The 19935-nt window shown below is 33.3% G+C and overlaps 1 protein-coding gene across 1 annotated transcript in view; it reads right to left on the bottom strand.

The window, feature by feature from the left end:
- LOC136974634 (protein LSM14 homolog B-like) overlaps positions 1–19935 on the bottom strand; it is a 43924-nt gene that overhangs the window by 7564 nt on the left and 16425 nt on the right. The window contains exons 2-5 of the mRNA XM_067269557.1: positions 4019–4194; positions 3808–3946; positions 2212–2382; positions 2005–2142 (exon numbers count right to left, since the gene is read on the bottom strand). Of these exons, the coding sequence (XP_067125658.1) occupies positions 2005–2142; positions 2212–2382; positions 3808–3946; positions 4019–4194 (624 nt within the window). The remainder of the gene's footprint in view (positions 1–2004; positions 2143–2211; positions 2383–3807; positions 3947–4018; positions 4195–19935) is intronic.

The following is a 19935-nucleotide window of genomic DNA, read 5'->3' as shown; positions in this document are numbered from 1 at the left end:
TTCAAAAATTTGATAAGTATAAACTAATTTAGCTTATATAAAATAAGAAAAAATTGTTTAAATCTATTAGGTTTTGTACAGGTCATTTATATATCTTTTAGTTCAGTAAAATATTCAGTATATAGCATAAGTACATAACAATGTACTGATATTCAAGGTACTAATAAGATGACATCACAATGTCCTATCTTCATGAAAAATTTCCAGACTGATGAAATGATTATGAGGGGGGTTTAGATCTCTCCAGTGATCTTCACACTCAGATTAACATTCCTAGTATTAAATCTAATGCCATTTTACAACAAATGGTTAGTTCCTTATCAGCTACAATGATTCAAAGATCTGTAAGACAGGATAAATCAGTCACAAGTACAACAAAACTTATCAACTACAGGATAAACTGATTCAGGTGGAATGTAGCTTCCATGTGTAATGAATGCAGTATACATTGAACATCTGCATAGAAAAACTTGTATTCATAATTTAATGTGAAGCAAAAAGTGTTTACTGAACATCTTAAGTACAATGTATACAATGTAAATAAAACTTTTGCAGAAAATACAGGGTGACAATAACCTGTACAAAGTTTGTAGCAATGCTGCACCTGAACTTTTTTACTGTCACCAATTTACATACTATTGTTTAATTCTCCATGATTTCCTGCCCGTGTAGATGTACTTTCGATGTAATAAGGGTTAGTTTTTTATTTTTTTAATGGTGTTGAACAAATGTTGTGCAATTTTGGAGCTATTCCGGCAAGAAAAGCATCAATGTGAAATTGTTCGTCTGCTCAGTGTTCCAAAAATGAGTCTCAGATGCAGTTTGGCGATTCAAGGAGCTTGGCCACGATGTTGATCGTCTCGGACATGGAAGAAAGCACACTGTCAACACGTCTAGGAACCGCAAGATCATCACAAAGCGAGTTGACTGACATGCGAAGGTCTCCATGAGAAAAATTGCTCGTGAGATCAGAATCAATCGTGAATCGGTGCAGTTAATGGTGAAAAAGGAACTTGTACTCGAGCCCTACAAGTTCCAAAAGGTTCAGCTCCTCACCGATGAAAACAAGTGCGTGAGACTCCAAAGATCCCGTTAACTCAAGCGTCGAGCCGCAGGTCGACAATGGGAGTGCATTCTCTTCACAGACGAGAAGCTTTTCTCCGTATAACCATCAAAACGACAGAAACTGGTCCGCAGGGGCTCCTGGACGCTCAGTCGTCATCGAACATCACAAAATCCAATGTCGGTCGTGGTTTGGGGCGGAATTTGTGCGAGCGGCAAGACACCCTTTGTTTTCGTCGATCAAGGGGCCAAAATCAATCAAGATGTGTACCATTGTGACATTCTCGAGGCTGTGGTACTTCTGTAAGCTCAGCAGCATTTTGGCAGTGCGAAATGGATGTTTCAGCAGGACTCGGCGCCGACACACAGGGCGAAGAAGACTCAGGAGTGTGCAAGGCTCATTTTCCCGATTTCATCTCATCTGCGAATTGGCCACCGTACTCGCCGAATCTGAACCCAATGGACTACAGTGTGTGGTCCATTTTGGAGGCCAGGGCCTGTTCTAAGCGCCATGAGAGTTTGGAGTCGCTGAAGCAATCCTTGCACTGGGAGTGAGACAAACTGTCTCCAGAAGAGCGCGGCCCATCGCTGAGAATTTCAAAACGCATTTGGGGCTCTGCATCAAAGCAAAAGGAGGCCACTTTGAAACTGGCTGAATATCTGATTAATACGTAAAGTATTGTCACTGTTATATGCTGTTGTTTTGCTAATTTTCATTTCTTTAATAAATTTACGATACAAAAAACTTGTACGGGTTAATTATTGTCACCCTGTAAAATGATTTATAGCATGAAATTTAATTTTGTCCAAAAAAAATTTGCAACAAGCTTTTTAAAGAAGATATTTATGAATTTCACTATAAAAACATCCTTTTAATTTTATATTATACTATATAATTTTACACTTATAATAAAATGATAAAACTGAAGTTTTATGTATTACCTGTTTTCATTTGCTCAAGTTTATCTTGAATTTGCATGAATTCGGCATTTGCTTGCTCAAAATCATATTCTTCTTCAAAGTGCAAAGTTGGAGTTTTGTTAGAATTACTTGTTCTGCGATTTCTTCCTCTTCGATTTCCTAATAAAATTTAAACTAACATTTAATCTACTGAGATATCAATAAACAAAAAAGCAAACTTGTAATTACTTCTTGACTGCTTGTTTCTGTTTGCTTGATTATTTTTACGCACATTCTCCTTTTCTTTTTCTTTGTTGTCATTGTCGAGGTTAGCATTATCATTGTTGTCAGCAGGCACTTGAATGCTAACGTCTACCGTGGGACTTTTACGCATTTGGAAAGTAGGAGTTGAACGGGCACCTATAAGAAAATCAATATTTAAACCCCCCAAAAAATAATCCCCCCATTTGTTCCAAAATTAAAAAATTATAGTCTGCATTAATTTAAAGTTATCTTCACAATATATGGACATATTCATACAGACATGACATTCATTTATATTCCACCATCTGAGCCCTCCCCCATCAGCTAGCATCCCAAACGAATCCCCTACCTTTTAACTTTTGAGGGTCCACCTGTTAACCTCAGAATGGTTTCATATACTCCTGAACTCTTTTCAAAGTTCTTTTCAACTTTTCCTTATGTTTACCTGTATACTATAAAGTTTTAGATTTTGATAATTAGTTAATGAATATATAATAAACAATGCCTAAAATATTTTCAGTTATATATCTTACATAAAGACAGCTGCAATAAAAAGCCTTTAATATTAAAATGCAAAAACTGACTTCTTTTAAAGCTTGATACATCTTGATTGAATTATTATTCCACTTCATATGCAAACCATTATTACAAGATGGAGTGTAAGTTAACTGGATGAAATATAATGCAATGCAGAGATTCATTCCTAAAATATTTTAGAATGCAATTAACCAATTGGGCAACAATTCTGAAGTGTTAAGAGACTGCAGTAACTCCTCCTGTAGGCAACTACAATACACTGTCTGCTTTACATGATTTTTTGCTGAAATAACCACATTTTATAGCTCAGTTTCGATTTATAGCCCAAGAAATTATAAGGATATATGGAGGGGAAAGAAAAAGGTATTTACTGATGCAAGCACAACACATACCACACCCCTACCATGTCTACAACTATGAATGTGAAGTAAATAATGTGCCATTTACTGGTACATTAAATGTAATAAAGTAATTGTTTATACTGTATTTTATTATTTATGCTGAAATTGATTATTAACATTGCTGTGCAATGTTGCTAAAATTAGTTTTGGTTTTGACTGCTTGAATTTGGAATTACCATACAGAAATGATGTTAAGTGATTTACTTAAAATTACATTTGCTATGTAATGAATTATTTCAGATTTTCCCCTGAAATGTATGCTATTTGTCAGATGCTGCACATTTAAAAACTGGTTTTAGAGCACAAAGATAACATTTGTAATGAGTTCAATTATAAGGACTGTAATAATAGAAATCCACAAAATTCAAAAAGTAATTTTTTAACAATGTTTGAATGACAAGTTGACAAAAATTGTTTCAAATGCAGAATGAATTATTCTTTCTGAAATGTTGTTGTGAAAAGAATTAATGGCCTAAATTTTTATAAGTACAATTTGGACCATAAATTTGCAACTCCATTCAATATTTGTATTCTGATGTTAACATTTCCCTTTGTTAATAATTTTCCATTTTTGTTTGCTGAAAAATTTTGTTACATTAAATGTTATTAATGAACATTATAAAACTAATTATTATATACTTACTAGATGACTGTGAATTCACAACATGTGGCACATGGGTAATTCCAGAAAATGGATAAGGTGAAAATGTACCAAGAGGTGCATATGTATGTGCACATGAACCACCAAAAGGCATTGTCAACGAAACAGTAGGAGCAGAATGCTATTTAAGAAAAAAGTTTAAGTTTATAATTTCAATCACTGATCTTTAGAACTGGTTAAATTTATTACTTACTTGGACAATGGCAGGATCATTGGGAAGACCACCAGTAAGGGTAGGTTGTGGTTTAGGAGGTTCACAGACACGTAAATCCTTAATATCTGTAGCTCTAAAGATGATGTATTCATATACTTCATCTCGAGGTGCAACTGGCCGATCTGTAGGTCTATCTTCTGTGCCAAAAGATTTCACTACAAAAGAAAAATATTAACTTTAAGTTAGATTTATCATTACCATATAAGATATAATATAAGTTACATTGAATTTCTTCTCTAGTCATATTAGTAATTCAAATTTAAATAGGCTTCAAAGCAAAGATTAGATAATAGTAGTAGTATCTTTACTTTTCAAAAGAAAACACTATGAATTATTTTAATTATCCTAAGAATGTAAATGATAAATTTTTCTTCTGAAAGTACAGAAATATAGAATATCACTTCTGAAGTTAAGAAGGTAGCTAATAAATAATGTTGAAGAACAGAATTAACAAAATGGTATTGTCACCACCCAGGGGCAAATTCTCTGGGCTTGCTTAGCATGCATTGCATACTTAAGAGAAAGTTTTGACTGTCAATATACTTTTTATATGAGAACAAATATGCCAATAATAATTTATTCTAGCATGTAAACTCTTACCACTTGTGTTTCATTTTACACCGGCAGCTAGCGGCTAGCCGTTTCAGGTGAAAGTTTTCAGCAGCAAACAAGCATGCGTGCATGATGTCATTTGAAGCATTTAACACGGCCAGATTGTATCGAAAGCCTGCGATACAGTCAGCATACATGTATTGTGTACAGGGTGGATCTACATAGAGATTAATAGGGCTTAAGCCCTGGACCCCCCCATGTCAAGGGCCCACAAAAATTGAATTATCATCATAAATTTTTAATACTTTTTCATTATAATATATTTCATATGATCAATAGGGTGATTCCCATGCTAAATTTTGTATTCTAAACTGAAGAAAAACACTGAGATCGGCGTTATACTTAGTGTGTCCTTTTATTGCAAGCACTTTCGACGCACTTATGGACGTCGTCATCAGGCAAAAACGAAACTTAGTGAGAAATTGAACGGAAATTATCTGATAAAAACAGAACGCTTCACAATTTGAATTAAAAATCTTCTTTCCAAACTGTTAGAAACACGCATCAAATGTTCGGAAGTGTTCAAACTTGAACAAACTTGCGATAAATGGACACACTAAGTATAACACCGATCTCAGTGTTTTTCTTCAGTTTAGAATATTTCATATATTTCATGTGTAGATATAATGAGCTTTATAATAGTTCATATTTTTTTATTCACACCAAATAACATTTCTGTCTATTGTTTAGTGCTAGAGATAGGCCTATTATTCTTATAACAACTTTCAGCATGCCCAAAAATTTTGGTCAGGATTCACCTATCATCACCAAACTAAAAAATGAAAAGAATGAACAAACATTTTTTCAGAATAGATATATTTAAATCCAATTTCAAACATACAGATTACTTAAATTAGAGATGTTCTGAAATTAAAATTTATCATTGCATTGAACAGATACAGTGGGAGATCGGTTAACGAACACCTCACAGAACAAACACAAGCAGCAGCGACATAAAATAATGAATACCAATTGGTCTTCTCTTGTCCTCAGGCAACAATTTGAAACTTTTTGGAGCGCAGGAAACATTGACATCGACACTCAACCTGGTATATACTGATCAGATAGTATTTCTCCAAACTTTGAAACTCTCCCTTGTAATTCCAACCTTTTAATTTTCTGACAGAAACAATTCTTTTTATAGTATTCACAAGAATGGGTTTTTATTTGCTATTATGCTCTCACCTTTTGAAAAGGTAGAGAGTGGGCAGAAGATGTCTGATGTTGCTGGGCAGTATGGCTTGAACAGGTCTACAGTAGGTCACAGTTCAATCTTATCTAAGAAAGATATTGTATATTCATTAGAATCCAGCTGCTTAAGGAGTGACAAAAATCAGGTTGTTTATATTTGTTCCTAGTATCCCAGATAACATGTTGAAACATGCTCAACCTCACCAGTAATATTACTCACTATCAACTTTTAACCTGTTTCTACAAGATCATGTGACCTTCCTCCTAATGTTAAAACTAAACTCACCTCCCCCTACCACTACTCTTTTCAACCATTTTTTAAATAAAAAATGGCCTTAAAATGAAGACTTCTCACATTAATTCTATCAATTATAGCTGGACTTAATAAATTTTAAAAAATGTTAATAGTTGAAGAGTAGTGGTAGGGGGAGGTGAGTTTAGTTTTAGCGTTAGGAGGAAGGTCACATGATCTTGTAGAAACAGGTTAAAAGTTGATAGTGAGTAATATTACTGGTGAGGTTGAACATGTTTTGACATGTTATCTGGGATACTAGGAATAAATATAAACAACCTGCTGTTGGATTAGATCATGTTTGAACAAAAAATAAAAAGAAAATATTTTACCCTAACTTTGACTCAGCTATTCATCCAGTGTCCCATGGTTCTGAAATACCAGTTCCAGAGCCACCTTCTAATTTAGATGACATTCTGAGTGAGTCAAAGAACTCAGACATATTAGCTTTCCCAGGACGAATCTAGCAGATTTTTTTGTTGACAAAGGGCCTCAACTTTTTTCTCAGAGTGAGCTCAATGACCTAGTAAGAGACTTAGGTCTTTCAAAAGATGCAGCTGAATTACTAGGATCAAGGCTAAAAAACAAAAACCTGCTATCATCTGGGACCTCATTTTTGTGGTACAAGCATCAAGAGAGAATTTACTCAGTTTTTCTCCAAAGAGAGAAATCTGGTTTATTGTAATGATGTTCATGGGCTCATGAAGTGAGTTGAAATAGAATATGATTCATCAGAATGGCACATATTCATTGATTTGTCTAAAACCAGCCTCAAAGCAGTCTTGCTGCATAATGGAAATGTATTTGCATCTCTTCCTATGGGACATTCAGTTCATATGGGAGAAAGTTATACTGACTTGGCTATGATTCTTGAGTAAATCAAATATCAAAAGCATCGATGGATGGTTTGTGGAGATTTCAAAATACTAACTGTGTTGGGTCAGCAGGGAGGTTATACAAAATATCCTCGCTTTCTTTGTTTATGGGATAGCAGAGCGAGACAGCTGCACTGGACAAAAACTGACTGGCCACCACAAGACACTTTAATCCCTGGTGAGAAAAATGTCATCAATATGACATTGGTTCCCCCCAAAAAAGTGTTATTACCACCTCTTCATATTAAATTGGGACTTAAAGCAGTTTGTCAAATCACTGCCAACAGATGGAGATTGTTTCAGATAACTGTGTTCCAAGTTCCTGAAACTGTCTGAAGCAAAGTTAAGAGAGGGAGTTTTCACTGGCCCCGACCCAACATAAGAAAACTTTTATCTCCTTTTTTGGAAACAATGGGAGAAAAGGAAAAAGAAGCATGGGACTCTTTCAAAAATGTAGTGCATAAGTTTTTGGGCAATACTAAGGACCCTGACTACAAAACCATTGTACAACACATGCTGGCAGCATATAAAGCTCAAGGATGCAAGATAAGCTTAAAAGTTCATTTCTTACACTCCGATATTGACTATTTTTCTGAAAACTTGGGAGTGCAGTGAAGAACAGGGTGAAAGATTTCACCAGGATGTCTATGATATTGAGAGATGTTACCAAGGAAAATGGGATGTCAATACGTTAGCTGACTACTGTTGGATGCTCAATCAAGAAACCAGGGGACCTATTCTGAGTAGTATCGTTAAGCTAACGAATACAATAAAAACCAGTTTCTATTGGAACCACATGATTCGCGTTTAATCAACTGTGAAAATGCTATTCCAAGCCGTACGTTTCGTTTTCGGTGCCGATAGCCACATGCGATAATTAAGCTTTTGTTATCGGTCACTCTCAAGCTGCCGTTCAGAACATAACGAAAGTGAAAACAACATGGAGTCTTTTCGTGTAAGAATGATTTTACTTCACGAGCAATTGGAGAGGGGGGACAGCAATAACACCGATTAAATTTAATACTCTTTCTTCAACTTCAGTTAATTTTTGATTAACTGAAGGACCACCTCCTGTTTGAAACATTGATTTTTTTATTTGTGAGGCTTTACTTTTAATGTTTGCTTTCCAGTCACTCCATGTCTATGCAAATAATATTTACATTTAATAAGGTGTATTGCATTTGACATTTAATCATAATACTAATTCTAATTTGGTTATAAGGTTTATAGAAGTAGAAGTTGTGGCAAAATTAAGTTTGTCATTTTATTCTTAATTAATGAATTAAAAAATACATTAATTACATGAAGTTATATAGAAATATACAAAGAAACTTAGACATACTTTGTATAATTGTAAAATGTTAGCATTATGTAATAATAGAAATCTTTATTTTGTAGATTTTATCTAAGTTTAATGTCGGCTTTAATTCATTAGTTTTAGTAAAAAAAATACATTCTATATACGTAACTTAACAGTAAACTATACACTATACATAAATGACTATCACATAAATTATAATTTTTAAAAACAAATATTTGCTTAATGGATGGGCTGACAAAATAGACCCAGACATTTTAAAACAAAACTATATCACTAGCGCTAGTACACAACAATGCTAAAAGCACGTGCTTCGCTTAGAAAATGGCGGGTTGCAGTCACGTGACAAAATACAATGTTAACTAAACTGTGATCGGTTAAAGCGTAATAGCTATCGATAGCATGGAACCCAGATGCATCTCGACCAACTACCCGTAGTGAAACCCACTTAACGTGGAGCACAGAATAGCAATTTGTCTAAGGTTTGTTAACTGCCTTTCGCTAAGGGGACTTATCGAATGTCCTGTGTATCGCTCTCATTCAGTTATCAGAAGAGCTCAGAATAGGTCCCCAGAGAAGGAAATCGGAAACAAGTTCAGAGAAGCATCAAAAAGAAGAAAAGGTTTCATAAGAAAAAAAAGAGAAGACCTAAAATTGTGTATAAATATCAAACAATTTTTTGATTAATTGTAAGAAAATATAGTATATTTAGTTCATTGTAATAAATAAGAGTTTTTATCAAAAATTTGTTTTTATTTTGCAAAAAACCTGTGTGTGATGGGATGTTACGGAAATCATTTATAGTGTCTTCGATCTTTAAAACGTATAATTCAGCAAAAATATCCCAGGCAGCTGGAAAAATTTTTTTTTGAAGACCTGTGTTATTAGTTACCATAATTTGTGCAGATAAGCTAATTTTAATCACAATTACAAACTCATAAAACAGCTATTTCTTTCTCTGATGTCATTAAAAACACCTTTAAAAAGAATGAAAAATCCATTCTGTACTGAAGATGTTCTTCCATTGTTGATTTCTTTCCAAACCACCAAATATATGCATATCTGTTTAGTTTGATCCTATTAATTTTCTGTACACTTAATCCTCATTGTAACATATCAGAAACTCCTGTTCGAATTTGTATTTTGAGAGAGGATAATTACCACAATTTATCAAATATTTAGATGAAATCATTTCAGGAAAGTTTAAAAGTTAAAACATTAGAATGAATGTTATTGTGTAAAACTCATTGTTCCATTCATCACTATAAAGTGAACTTAGGACTAAAAATAAATTACACACATTCAAACTGATTTATGTAAGGTTTATGGTGTAACATTTTATTTTGTTTATATACAACAGCATTTCATTAGCAAAATAAACCGAAATTTCAAACTATAATAAGATGAATTTCCATATTACTAGATTTTGTACAAATGTCACTTTACCAATGAATCTTCTTAAAACCTTATAACCAGCGAGGGTATACTCAAAGTTTGTAAGCAAACGTTTTTGGATCCCTCTGGGTCCATCCTCAAGCTATGTTCTTTTTAACGAACGGTTATAACGAGGACCATTTGCATTCCGGATGAAAATTTGAATTATCGAATTCTGAATCTAACATGAACCGCGTGCCAACCAAATTCAAAAATTGTGTGTAGATTGTTATTAAAATGTCACTTTAATTATATTTAAATAACTTCAAGAGTTTGAAGACAATGGTAAAAAAAATATTCGTTAATGCTTTCTAAACCAGTGGTTCCCAACCTTTTTGACTTGTGGAGCCCTTTTTAGAATCAATTTCTATAGCGTTGCCCCTTGGGCCTATGCCGTCTTACAAGATAATGATGTTTATTAGTAGTACTATGGAAGGAGCCTAGGAATAGGCCTAAATTAAGAGATAACAAAAATCACAAACATTTAATAAGACACCTGTGGTTGCATTTTTCACATAGTTTTCTTATTTTAGGTTCAATTAATGATAATTGTAGGTGAATGTCTGTTTCTGAATTTAAACAGTTTCTTTAAGTTGTTTTGATACCGGTATAGGTATAGAATCCTGCTTCACAGAGATATGTAGTTGAGAAAGGCAGCAATACGAAATTCAACGTAAATTATTTCCTATTCTTTAAATAAAAATTGAATGGAATTATTTTATTTTCCTAGAGTGGCCATGAAGCCCCTAGGAAGTGCATATGAAGCCCTTAGTGCGCCTCAGAGCATAAGTTGGGAATCACTGTTCCAAACACTTTGATAAACCAATCTATCTCAGTATCCTATTGGATGGGCAGCAAATAAAAACATGAAATAGAAAAAAAAAATCAATGAAATTGAACATTACAGTCCAAGTTAGAGATGATTCCAGAGATGAGAAGTTAGAGTCCAAGTTAGAGTAAAATTACTCTCTATCATTATAATACTGTAATATTGATTCTTGAGGACTAAGTGGAAAAGACAATTTTTGGTTAATGAAATTAAAATAATAGTTTTATATCTCAATGAGACCATAAATATCACAATGTAAACAATACACAGAATGATCATAATTAAAAAATAGATATTCAGAGTTCTGTAGAAAAAACTATTGATCAAATCAATTGAGTCAAATTTGGTTGAAATACTGTCCTGAGTATGCTATTTGATTTTTGGGAAAAAATTTTACTTCAAAATTCAGCGATGAGACAAAATTTGGCACTGTTGTCCTAAATGTACATATTATGTATGTTTTATGATTTATAAACATCTATTTAACTGGAGAAATAATCATCTTACATAAAATACTCAAACTCCAGCAGTAACATTTATCAGGTCAGTCCATAAGTCCATGCGCATTTTTATGACCTTGAGAAAAATCTTGTTTTGCTGTTAAAAATGTCAGTCTAATGTGATAATTTTTACACTGAAGTGTTAAATTGGATCTCATTCATATAATACTGTTCAGAATTGTGAACATTTCAGTTGTTTATTTTCGTTAAAATGGAAGTAACCGACGAATACAAAAGACATGTTTTATACTTTTTATTTTTAAGTGGTGAGAATGCTACAAATGCAGCCAAAAAAATAAACACTGTACATAATCAAATTGTAATTAGTGCAAGGACTGCACAGAAGTGGTTTGAAAAATTTAGAAACAATGATTTTAGTGTGGAGGATAAGGATCGTACTGGAAGACCCGTTGACTTTGATGATGATGCTCTCTCTGCATTAGTTGAAGCAGAACCATCTTTAACAGTTGATGAAATTGGGGAACGTTTAAATTCATCCCATGGAACTGTTCGTAGACACCTACAACAAATCGCAAAAGTTTCAAAGCTAGGAAAATGGATACCATATGAACTGTCAATAGCTAACCGATAACAACGTGTAAACATTTGCACATCTCTTTTATCCCGCATTGCTTTAGAACCTTTTCTTGGTAGGCTGGTTACTGGAGACGAAAAATGGATCCTCTATAATAATGTGACGAGAAAAATAAAATGGATGGATCGCGACAAGCAGCCAAAACCGACTGCAAAAGGTGGGTTGCATCCAAAAAAAATTCTTTTGTCTGTTTGGTGAGATATGTCAGGTGTAATTCACTTTGAGCTGTTAGAACCTAATCAAACAATTACAGCTCAAATGTATTGTGAGCAATTAGAGCGTTTAAATGAAAAATTGAAAAAAATCGACCGTTGTTAGTGAACAGAAAGCAGGTTCTCTTGCAGCATAACAATGCCAGACCACACGCTGCAAAAATAACTGTACAGAAACTTGAAAGCTACAACTGGGAAATTTTACCTCATCCACCGTATTCGCCAGATATTGCTCCCAGTGATTATCATCTTTTTCGCAGTTTGCAGAATTTTTTAAAAGGGAAAACTTTTGAGGATGAGAACAATGTAAAAAAGGCTATTTCTGAATATTTTGATTCAAAACCGAAATCACTTTACGAAGACGGGATTAAAAAGCTACCATCAAGATGGCAAGAAATTGTACAAAATAATAGTGAATACATTATAGATTGAAATAAAATTTAATTAAAATTTTTTGCTGCTTTTTTGTAGATAAAAATATACATGAACTTATGGACTGACCTGATACATAAGTTGATTATTTCTCCATAGATGCTTGTAAAGTATATATGGCTGTGCTGGAGTTTGGGTATTTTACATAAGTTGATGTTTTATGATAAATTTTGGATATAAAAAGCTGAAAAACAGTCCACAATTATTTGACAGATGAATAGTCATGGTTCTCACTTTTCCTGATTGTGTGTTACTTGTCAAACTCTTCTTTCAACAAAACAGCCATGCCAGCTTGTCGATTAAGGAATTTTGGCATTTAAAAAGTTTATGAAAAATTCCTATTTGGGCTCTTAAGAAAATAATTGTATTTTGAAAAGATAAACTTTTGCTATAAAACCTGGATGGGGTCACAACTGACTGGACATTTGAAAACAGACATTGCTACTGTAGTAGTGGAACATGGAATGAAAAGTTCTTGTAGTAGTAGTGTCAGGGCCATCAAGAGGGAGGAGGAGCTGATTTTCCTCTGGCCTGGAGAAAACAATTTTAGGGCACATAATGGTTCTTACTCCTATAAATTAATATTCTTTTACTATTAGAAAATAAAATTTTAATAATAAGCACATAAAAAGTCTAACTTATTGTCTGTCCATCTAGATAAAGTAACAATATTCACCAACCTCTTAAATGCCAAAACAAGAAAAATTTCAATAATTCAGTGTTATTTACATAAATATAAAAGGTAGAAAATTTTAAAAATTTTAAAGAAATACTTTTTATTCACAAATTTTCTTCAGCTTTCACAGTATTCTTGGCATTGTGTGACTAGAATTAAAATTGTGGTGCATTCATGTTCAGATAAAGTGTAACTAAAAATAAAATTATTTCTAAACAAACACCCATGCTTTTATTTTTGATTGTGTAATACCAAAAGCTGAAAAAAATTTATTTTTTACTTTTTAGTGCATTTATAGAAAAAAAACCATTTCTTTAAAACTTTTTTATTAAAAAGAAACATTATATGATTTCATTTGTAAAAAAAGAAAAAAAAGCAAAAGAGATCCATGGAAAGGCAGAAGGTGCCTACTCTACCAAACACCTGTATGAGTTCTCAATGGTCCTGAACAGTGCATGAGCAATATCACAGTAATTAGACATGCTATACAAGTGTGGAAAAAAATCTTAAAAATCACAATATTATCCATAAAAGATATCCCATAGTCAAGAATTGGTTTCTGGTGCTAATGGTAAGTGGAAGACGTGTCATGACAGTTGAAGCCAGACGATGGTTGATGCACGACCATAGCAAATTCTGTGCAGCAATGAGGCTCATCTTCATTTGCATGGTGATGTGAACAACATTTAACACCAATAACTACTACCTACTACTCTATTTGGTTTGATGAAAAATTCATACATTTACAAATTCCATCACACTAAAAGGTAACAGTATAGTATGGCATCACTTTTTATCATTATTATTTTGAAGCAAACCATCTGGACCAATATTACTTTTGAAAATGACACTATAGCAAATAATTTATCATCTTTAAATTACAGAGGCATCAGAAAATCTTGTGACTAAAGCAAAAGTGAAAGTTATTACTTAGTTTTAAAAAAATTCTAATATCAAATAAATATTAAAACTTCAAATGATTAATCAATATTTTAAAACATTGAATTTGGACTTCAAGTTTGCTGTTATTTGATTTAATGAAATTAGGACAGATAACAACACGGCTACAAGACAAGGTAGATATTTGAAAAATTTTTTTATCAATGTTTTTATTGTGAAAGTGCCAAATCCTACAATAGAAAGCTGGCATTTTGATCATTTTTAACTTGTGTAATTTTTTTAGTAATCTATAATTGGTGTTTTTAATGAAAAATTTTTTATATATTTAAGCCGTTTTTGTTGTTATCTCTCAGATGGACTGTAAAAGGATGTAAAGAAAAGACTTGAAAAAAATTATTTTTTCTGTATGTGTCTTCTAATGCTTCGAAGAATATTCTAAATTATTTATAAATATTAATCTATATATATAATCGAGATGAGTTGATAATAATAATAATCAGTGCAGAGCCCAAACGGTTAGGAGTTGAAAGTTGAAATTTGGTACACAGTTAGGGTACGTCACGAGGACGCACACTAAGAAGTCCTCCTCACGGGGGAGAGGGACAGGATTAAGTCTTAACACTTCCATCAACAATGGAAGTGTCAACAATGGAAGTGTCAACAATGAAAGTGTTAAGAGAAAGCGACGTGCAAGACGCATATGCAGTTTTTTCGTTTTTGTGGGAAATCGAACATATTTTTAGACCCATCTAAAAGTTCTCTAATTAGTCTGGAAACAGGGGTCCCAATTCTTGCATTCTGTGAAAACGGGTAAGGTTGACTATTACGTGATAATCTTAATTTTCGCTAAAACGGTTAGGAGTTGAGAGTTGAAATTCGGTACACAGGGTACCAAATTTAAGTACTAAAGTGTTAAGTACCAATGGAAGTGTTAAGTAACAATGGAGAACAAGAGAAAGTGACTGCAAGATTTACGGGCGCTGGAGGGCAAAAAAGAGAAAAAGAGTAATATGTTAGAACATATTCGATTTTCAAATTTAAACAGATTAGTTCGGTTTTTCTCGACCTTTCTTCTTTAGAACATTCGATGAAAATCGAACGATATAATCAGAACACGTCGTGAAAATTGAACAATATTAGAATATTCGATTTTCAAATTCGACCTTTCTTTAGAAATATTTAGTTTATTGATGAAATTACTCTTTTTATTCTGTGACTATAACGTAACAATCTTAATCTTCGCTATCATTACTTTTGCCCGAGCAACGCCAGGCCTACCTGCTAGTTTAATTATAATTATTAAATTAATAAGAGATGGCACCTAATTCCTGTCTCTAGTAACAAATTATTTAAAAATTAATTAAAAATAAACAGGATTCTCCTGTTTATTTTTCATCCCTTACAACTCCTGTCAATCACAACACAACTTTCTGCGTTCAGGTCATTAATTAGAAGAGTATTCACACATTGTATGAGTATAATACACACTATTGGAGAGCTCAATTATATCAAAAGTGTGTGAAACAACATGGGTTTCCAGCATGGTTGAATGATCAACTCCTTCCAGTCACCTAAGATCAGGCCTGGACAACCCAAATTGTTTCCCGAACCCTTTGATCACGTGTAACATTACGGTGGGCCACAATTTAGACAAACATGCTTTTAAAAAAGTAAAACAAATACAAAATGAATAAGATTTTATTGTTATACCATTAGTTTGGACTCTGTAGCGCTTTGCCGCTATTAACTATATGTATATATTTATGTATTTTTTTTTTTGTTCGATTGTTCTATTTATATGTTTGTTTTTTCGTTTATGTCGCGTCGCGTATATGTTGTTGTATCGGGTTTTAGATGTGACGCACAGCCATTTTGTTGTGTACCGTACCGTCTGTTGTCGTCATTGCTGTCCCGTGGTTTTTGATTGGCTATTTGGAGGATCACGTGGGAGGAAAAGAAAAAGCTCCCGGATGGTGAGAGATATAAACAGGTGACTTCCACGTGTCGAGGCATTTTTCATTTTTCTCTTTCGTGGATCGGGGATCTGGAGCGGTGAAGAGACGAGAGAAAGGATTCGAAGCAGAGTAGCCGATCAGGAAGAAAAAAAACAAGAACCAGCGAGAAGAATCTCATTTCGTAACAACGTGTCCCACGAAATACGGCGACGGTATCTACCATCTTGTAAATGTTTGTATAGTTTTTTAAGGTTTAATCGTGTATTAGTTTTAGTCTCGCGATTAATTACTGTTGTAATCATAGTGTTATTGTCATCCTTAATTTTGTTAAGAACGCTGTTTGCCTGTTTAAATCAGGCGATCAATACCCCCTTTTTTTTGTGTGTGTAATTAATAAACCTTTGTTTGTTTATCTATACGCTTCTACCAACTATTCATTTCCACTTCCTTTCATACCCGTAAACCACGTGCTTGCGGAGTCTACAACTCACCCTTGCACATTATAACAATGACACATGCAAATTTTCATTTATTTAATTGCTTTGGTATACATATAACAGGAAACAAAAGTTTTAATATATATACAGTAGAGACTCGTAAATCGGCACCCCGGTAATCAGAATCGCCGGTAATCGGAACGATTTTCAGTCGGACTGTGTTGTGCTGAATCGAACGTTTTTGATACTAAATTTACTTCTAAAGTATAATTTTCATGTTTTTATATTCTTCAATATATTTATTTTGTTTGTACAAAATGCAGAAATAATTTTTAACGATACGATAGCCTCGATTATTATTATAAAAATTTTCGTTAGGCTTAAAATCGACGAAAATTCAACACGAAGCAACACGCAACGGAGAAAAATTCAACAGGAAGTGACACGCAACGGAGAAAAATTTGAACATCGGACAGGTTAATATATTTTTTCGTACATAAACCGTAATCGGAACAAATCCCTAATCTGAACAACCCCAGTCCCCAATTGATTCCGATTTTCAGTTCACTACTGTATAATATTGCTTAGCGGGCCACACAATTTAACATGACAGGTCACATGTGGCCTGCAGGCTGGCCAGGCCTTCCTAAAACCATAACCACAATTTAAGTACAAAAGAAGACTCAAGATGAACCATTTCCCCGCCTTAAAAAATATGCAGACAGATGTCAAATGTAATAATGTGAACATGATATACAAACCTAACCCCCATTATTTTCAAGATATCAAAAAACAAGGCACAGTATAGTCACATGATTCCTCTGGGAATTTTTTCAAACCTAATAAAGGACCCACAGTTTAACAAGACACTAGCATATGTCGAGACTACAAAATGAAACCTACAATAAAGGTTTAAAAACACAAGTATACCATTGATTTTTCTTATCAACGATATATCTTTGCAACACAACATTAGTGGCTTAAGCTACCCAACGTCAAGTGGGAAGACACTACAATCATTAGACCAGCTGAGGATCTCAACACACTTAGGCATTTAGAGACCTTAGAAATATATAAAACCAACAGAACTTACACCTGCATTAATTACAGGGATGTGAACTCACTATTGCATGGAGGTCTCTGTATGAGCTGTTCTTTTAATGGGGCACCTTTACATTCTTATTTTGTTCTATTCTGCTGGTATTTATTGAATGTTCTTTTTATTCAAATATGTTCTACTTTGGACTACTCAACTAATGAACACCTATCAAATTAGGTTGAAAATGTTTTTGTTTTGTTAAACTTTTTGCTGGAGTTGACCTCTAAGATATGAATGTATTTACTGACATTCCCTTCAGTCTGTATTTTGTTACATTGGCTTTAGTCTAAAAATCAGGTTAAATAATTACTGATTACATCAGGCTATAATTATAGTATGGTTATATCTAAATTAACAGTTCTGGAAGCATAGATTGGACAGAAGTCCAGGTAGCATAACTGGCAATGCATCTGCACAGCAAGTGAGAGCTGTGGGTTTGAGTCCTACTATAGGCAAATTTTTTTTTCTTCCAGAACCTTCTTAATTTATTAGTTATTAATTATAATTATTAAGTTTATCAAGAGTAGACACTTAATGCCTACCTCTAGGCCAAATCACTTGAGACTTAATTATTAAATAAGAGCATTATTATAGTTTGATGTAATCTGCAATTGTTTGGCATTAACACTACTATATTGTTCAATATGTAACAGTACATCTGACTATAAATTGAATGCTTGTAAAAACAGAAACAGCAAATATGGAAATTCAGTCATTCATGAAACTTTTAAAAACAGCAAAAACAATTTAATTACAAATGTTTTCAGTCATTTTTAAAGACCATCCTCAGGTAAAATAGGCGAGTTCTTGTAGAGACAAATGCTTTATTATTTTATTAATGTAACGAACTAGTGGCACCTGCAAGAGTGCCATAGTTTTGTTAGACCTTTCCACTTGTTTCAATGGATAATTATCTAATTATCCATCAAAATCAGTGGAAAGGATTGTAAAATTCTTTAAAAGCAGAAATTCAACAGTAATGGTTGCAGAAGCTATAGATTGTTTACAGTCTAAAATTTTGTACAGATATAAAAAAACTTGGATGATTATACAAGGAGAGCAGATTAATCAGTGCCAGGACAGGAAACAAAATAGTATATCATAAAAATACAAAATGCACAACAAGAGACGGTTAGGAAGTAGATTGATGTACACGTTAATTTATTTAGAGTTGTCGCCTTCAAAATATGTTATTTCTGAAGCTATACATAGATTCCAGTGCATCTCCCAGTTTTCAAAACATTCCTGGAGCTCTTTTTTGTAATATTAAGCACTTGCTGCTATTCTGCTTGAATGCCATCAATGTTCTCAAAATCACTGTCCTTTTAGCATGTTTTTTAGCCATGGAAATAGAAAAACTCACATGGTGCCACGTCTGGTGAATATGGAGTGTGGGGTACCATGGCAAACATTATTTTTGGCAAGAAACTGTTGAATAGAGATAGCTGTGTGAGCAGGGGCATCATCATGATAAAAACCAGTATTGAGCTTTCCAAAGAACTGTCTTTTAGTCTAACATTTTCACATAGACACCTCACAACATTTATAAATTTTGATTCCTAGTTTGACCTTGTGGAAAAACATTCTCGAAGAATAATTCCCTCACTATTGAAAAAAAACCAATGAGCATGCTCTTGAGATTGCACTTCACTTAAGTGCAATTTCTTTGGTCTGGATGAGCCATGATTTTTCCACCGTGTTGATTGTTGTTTGGTCTCAGGGTCATAGTAGTAAAATTCATGTTTCATCTCCTGTAATCACTTTCTTTTCTATTGTAGTCTTGCAAGTTTGAAACAAAATTTCACATATACATACACTGTTCCTTAAAAAAAATTCATTTTACAAAGAATGAAAATCACAAATTGGCAAGAACATGAATTTAATCTAAATAGCAAGAAACAAAAACTATATATGACGACAAAATTTGGCAAGAAGCATAATGACTGTCTATTATGCACCCTAGTTTGCACAAGTTTAGCATGTGGCCAATTGCATGCCACGTCACCAGTCTTGGAACTTCTTCACAGCACCTTGTGAAAAGGATAATATAGAACTCAGATGAACCTATTTATGCCAGAATGATGTTTTTAGTGGAACTAATATTTCAGATTATTTTCACAAATTGTTATCTCTAGAGAATTTTTTTTTTTTTTTTATAAACAGTAAAGTTATCTTTCCATAAAAATGTTAATCTTCACATACTTTGAAAGTTAATTCAAAAGTGTACATATATCATTGAAAAATAATGGTTTTCTAAGCAGCAAAATTTAGGTTGTTTTAATCCAAAAGATTTCTGAGACATTAAACTTATTACTCAAAGATCAAATTCCAAAACAGTGAATTCTATAACAAAATTTTCAGAACAAACAAGTCTCTTGTTTTTACACGAACTTGAATTCATAAAATAAATTTTGTTTTAGCAAAATCAATAATCTAATATAATGATTCTCAGTAGTATAATGATAGAGGTTGCAAGAGTTTGAAGGATCAGGCCATGTGCTTTGTACAATCTGAGAAAAATTTGTATTTATGGTCCTTT

Source organism: Centruroides vittatus, unplaced genomic scaffold, assembly GCF_030686945.1.
Source record: "Centruroides vittatus isolate TY-2023 unplaced genomic scaffold, ASM3068694v2 contig_352, whole genome shotgun sequence".
Classification (NCBI taxonomy): Eukaryota; Metazoa; Arthropoda; class Arachnida; order Scorpiones; family Buthidae; genus Centruroides; species Centruroides vittatus.
This window is presented reverse-complemented; position numbering and strand designations above follow the sequence as displayed.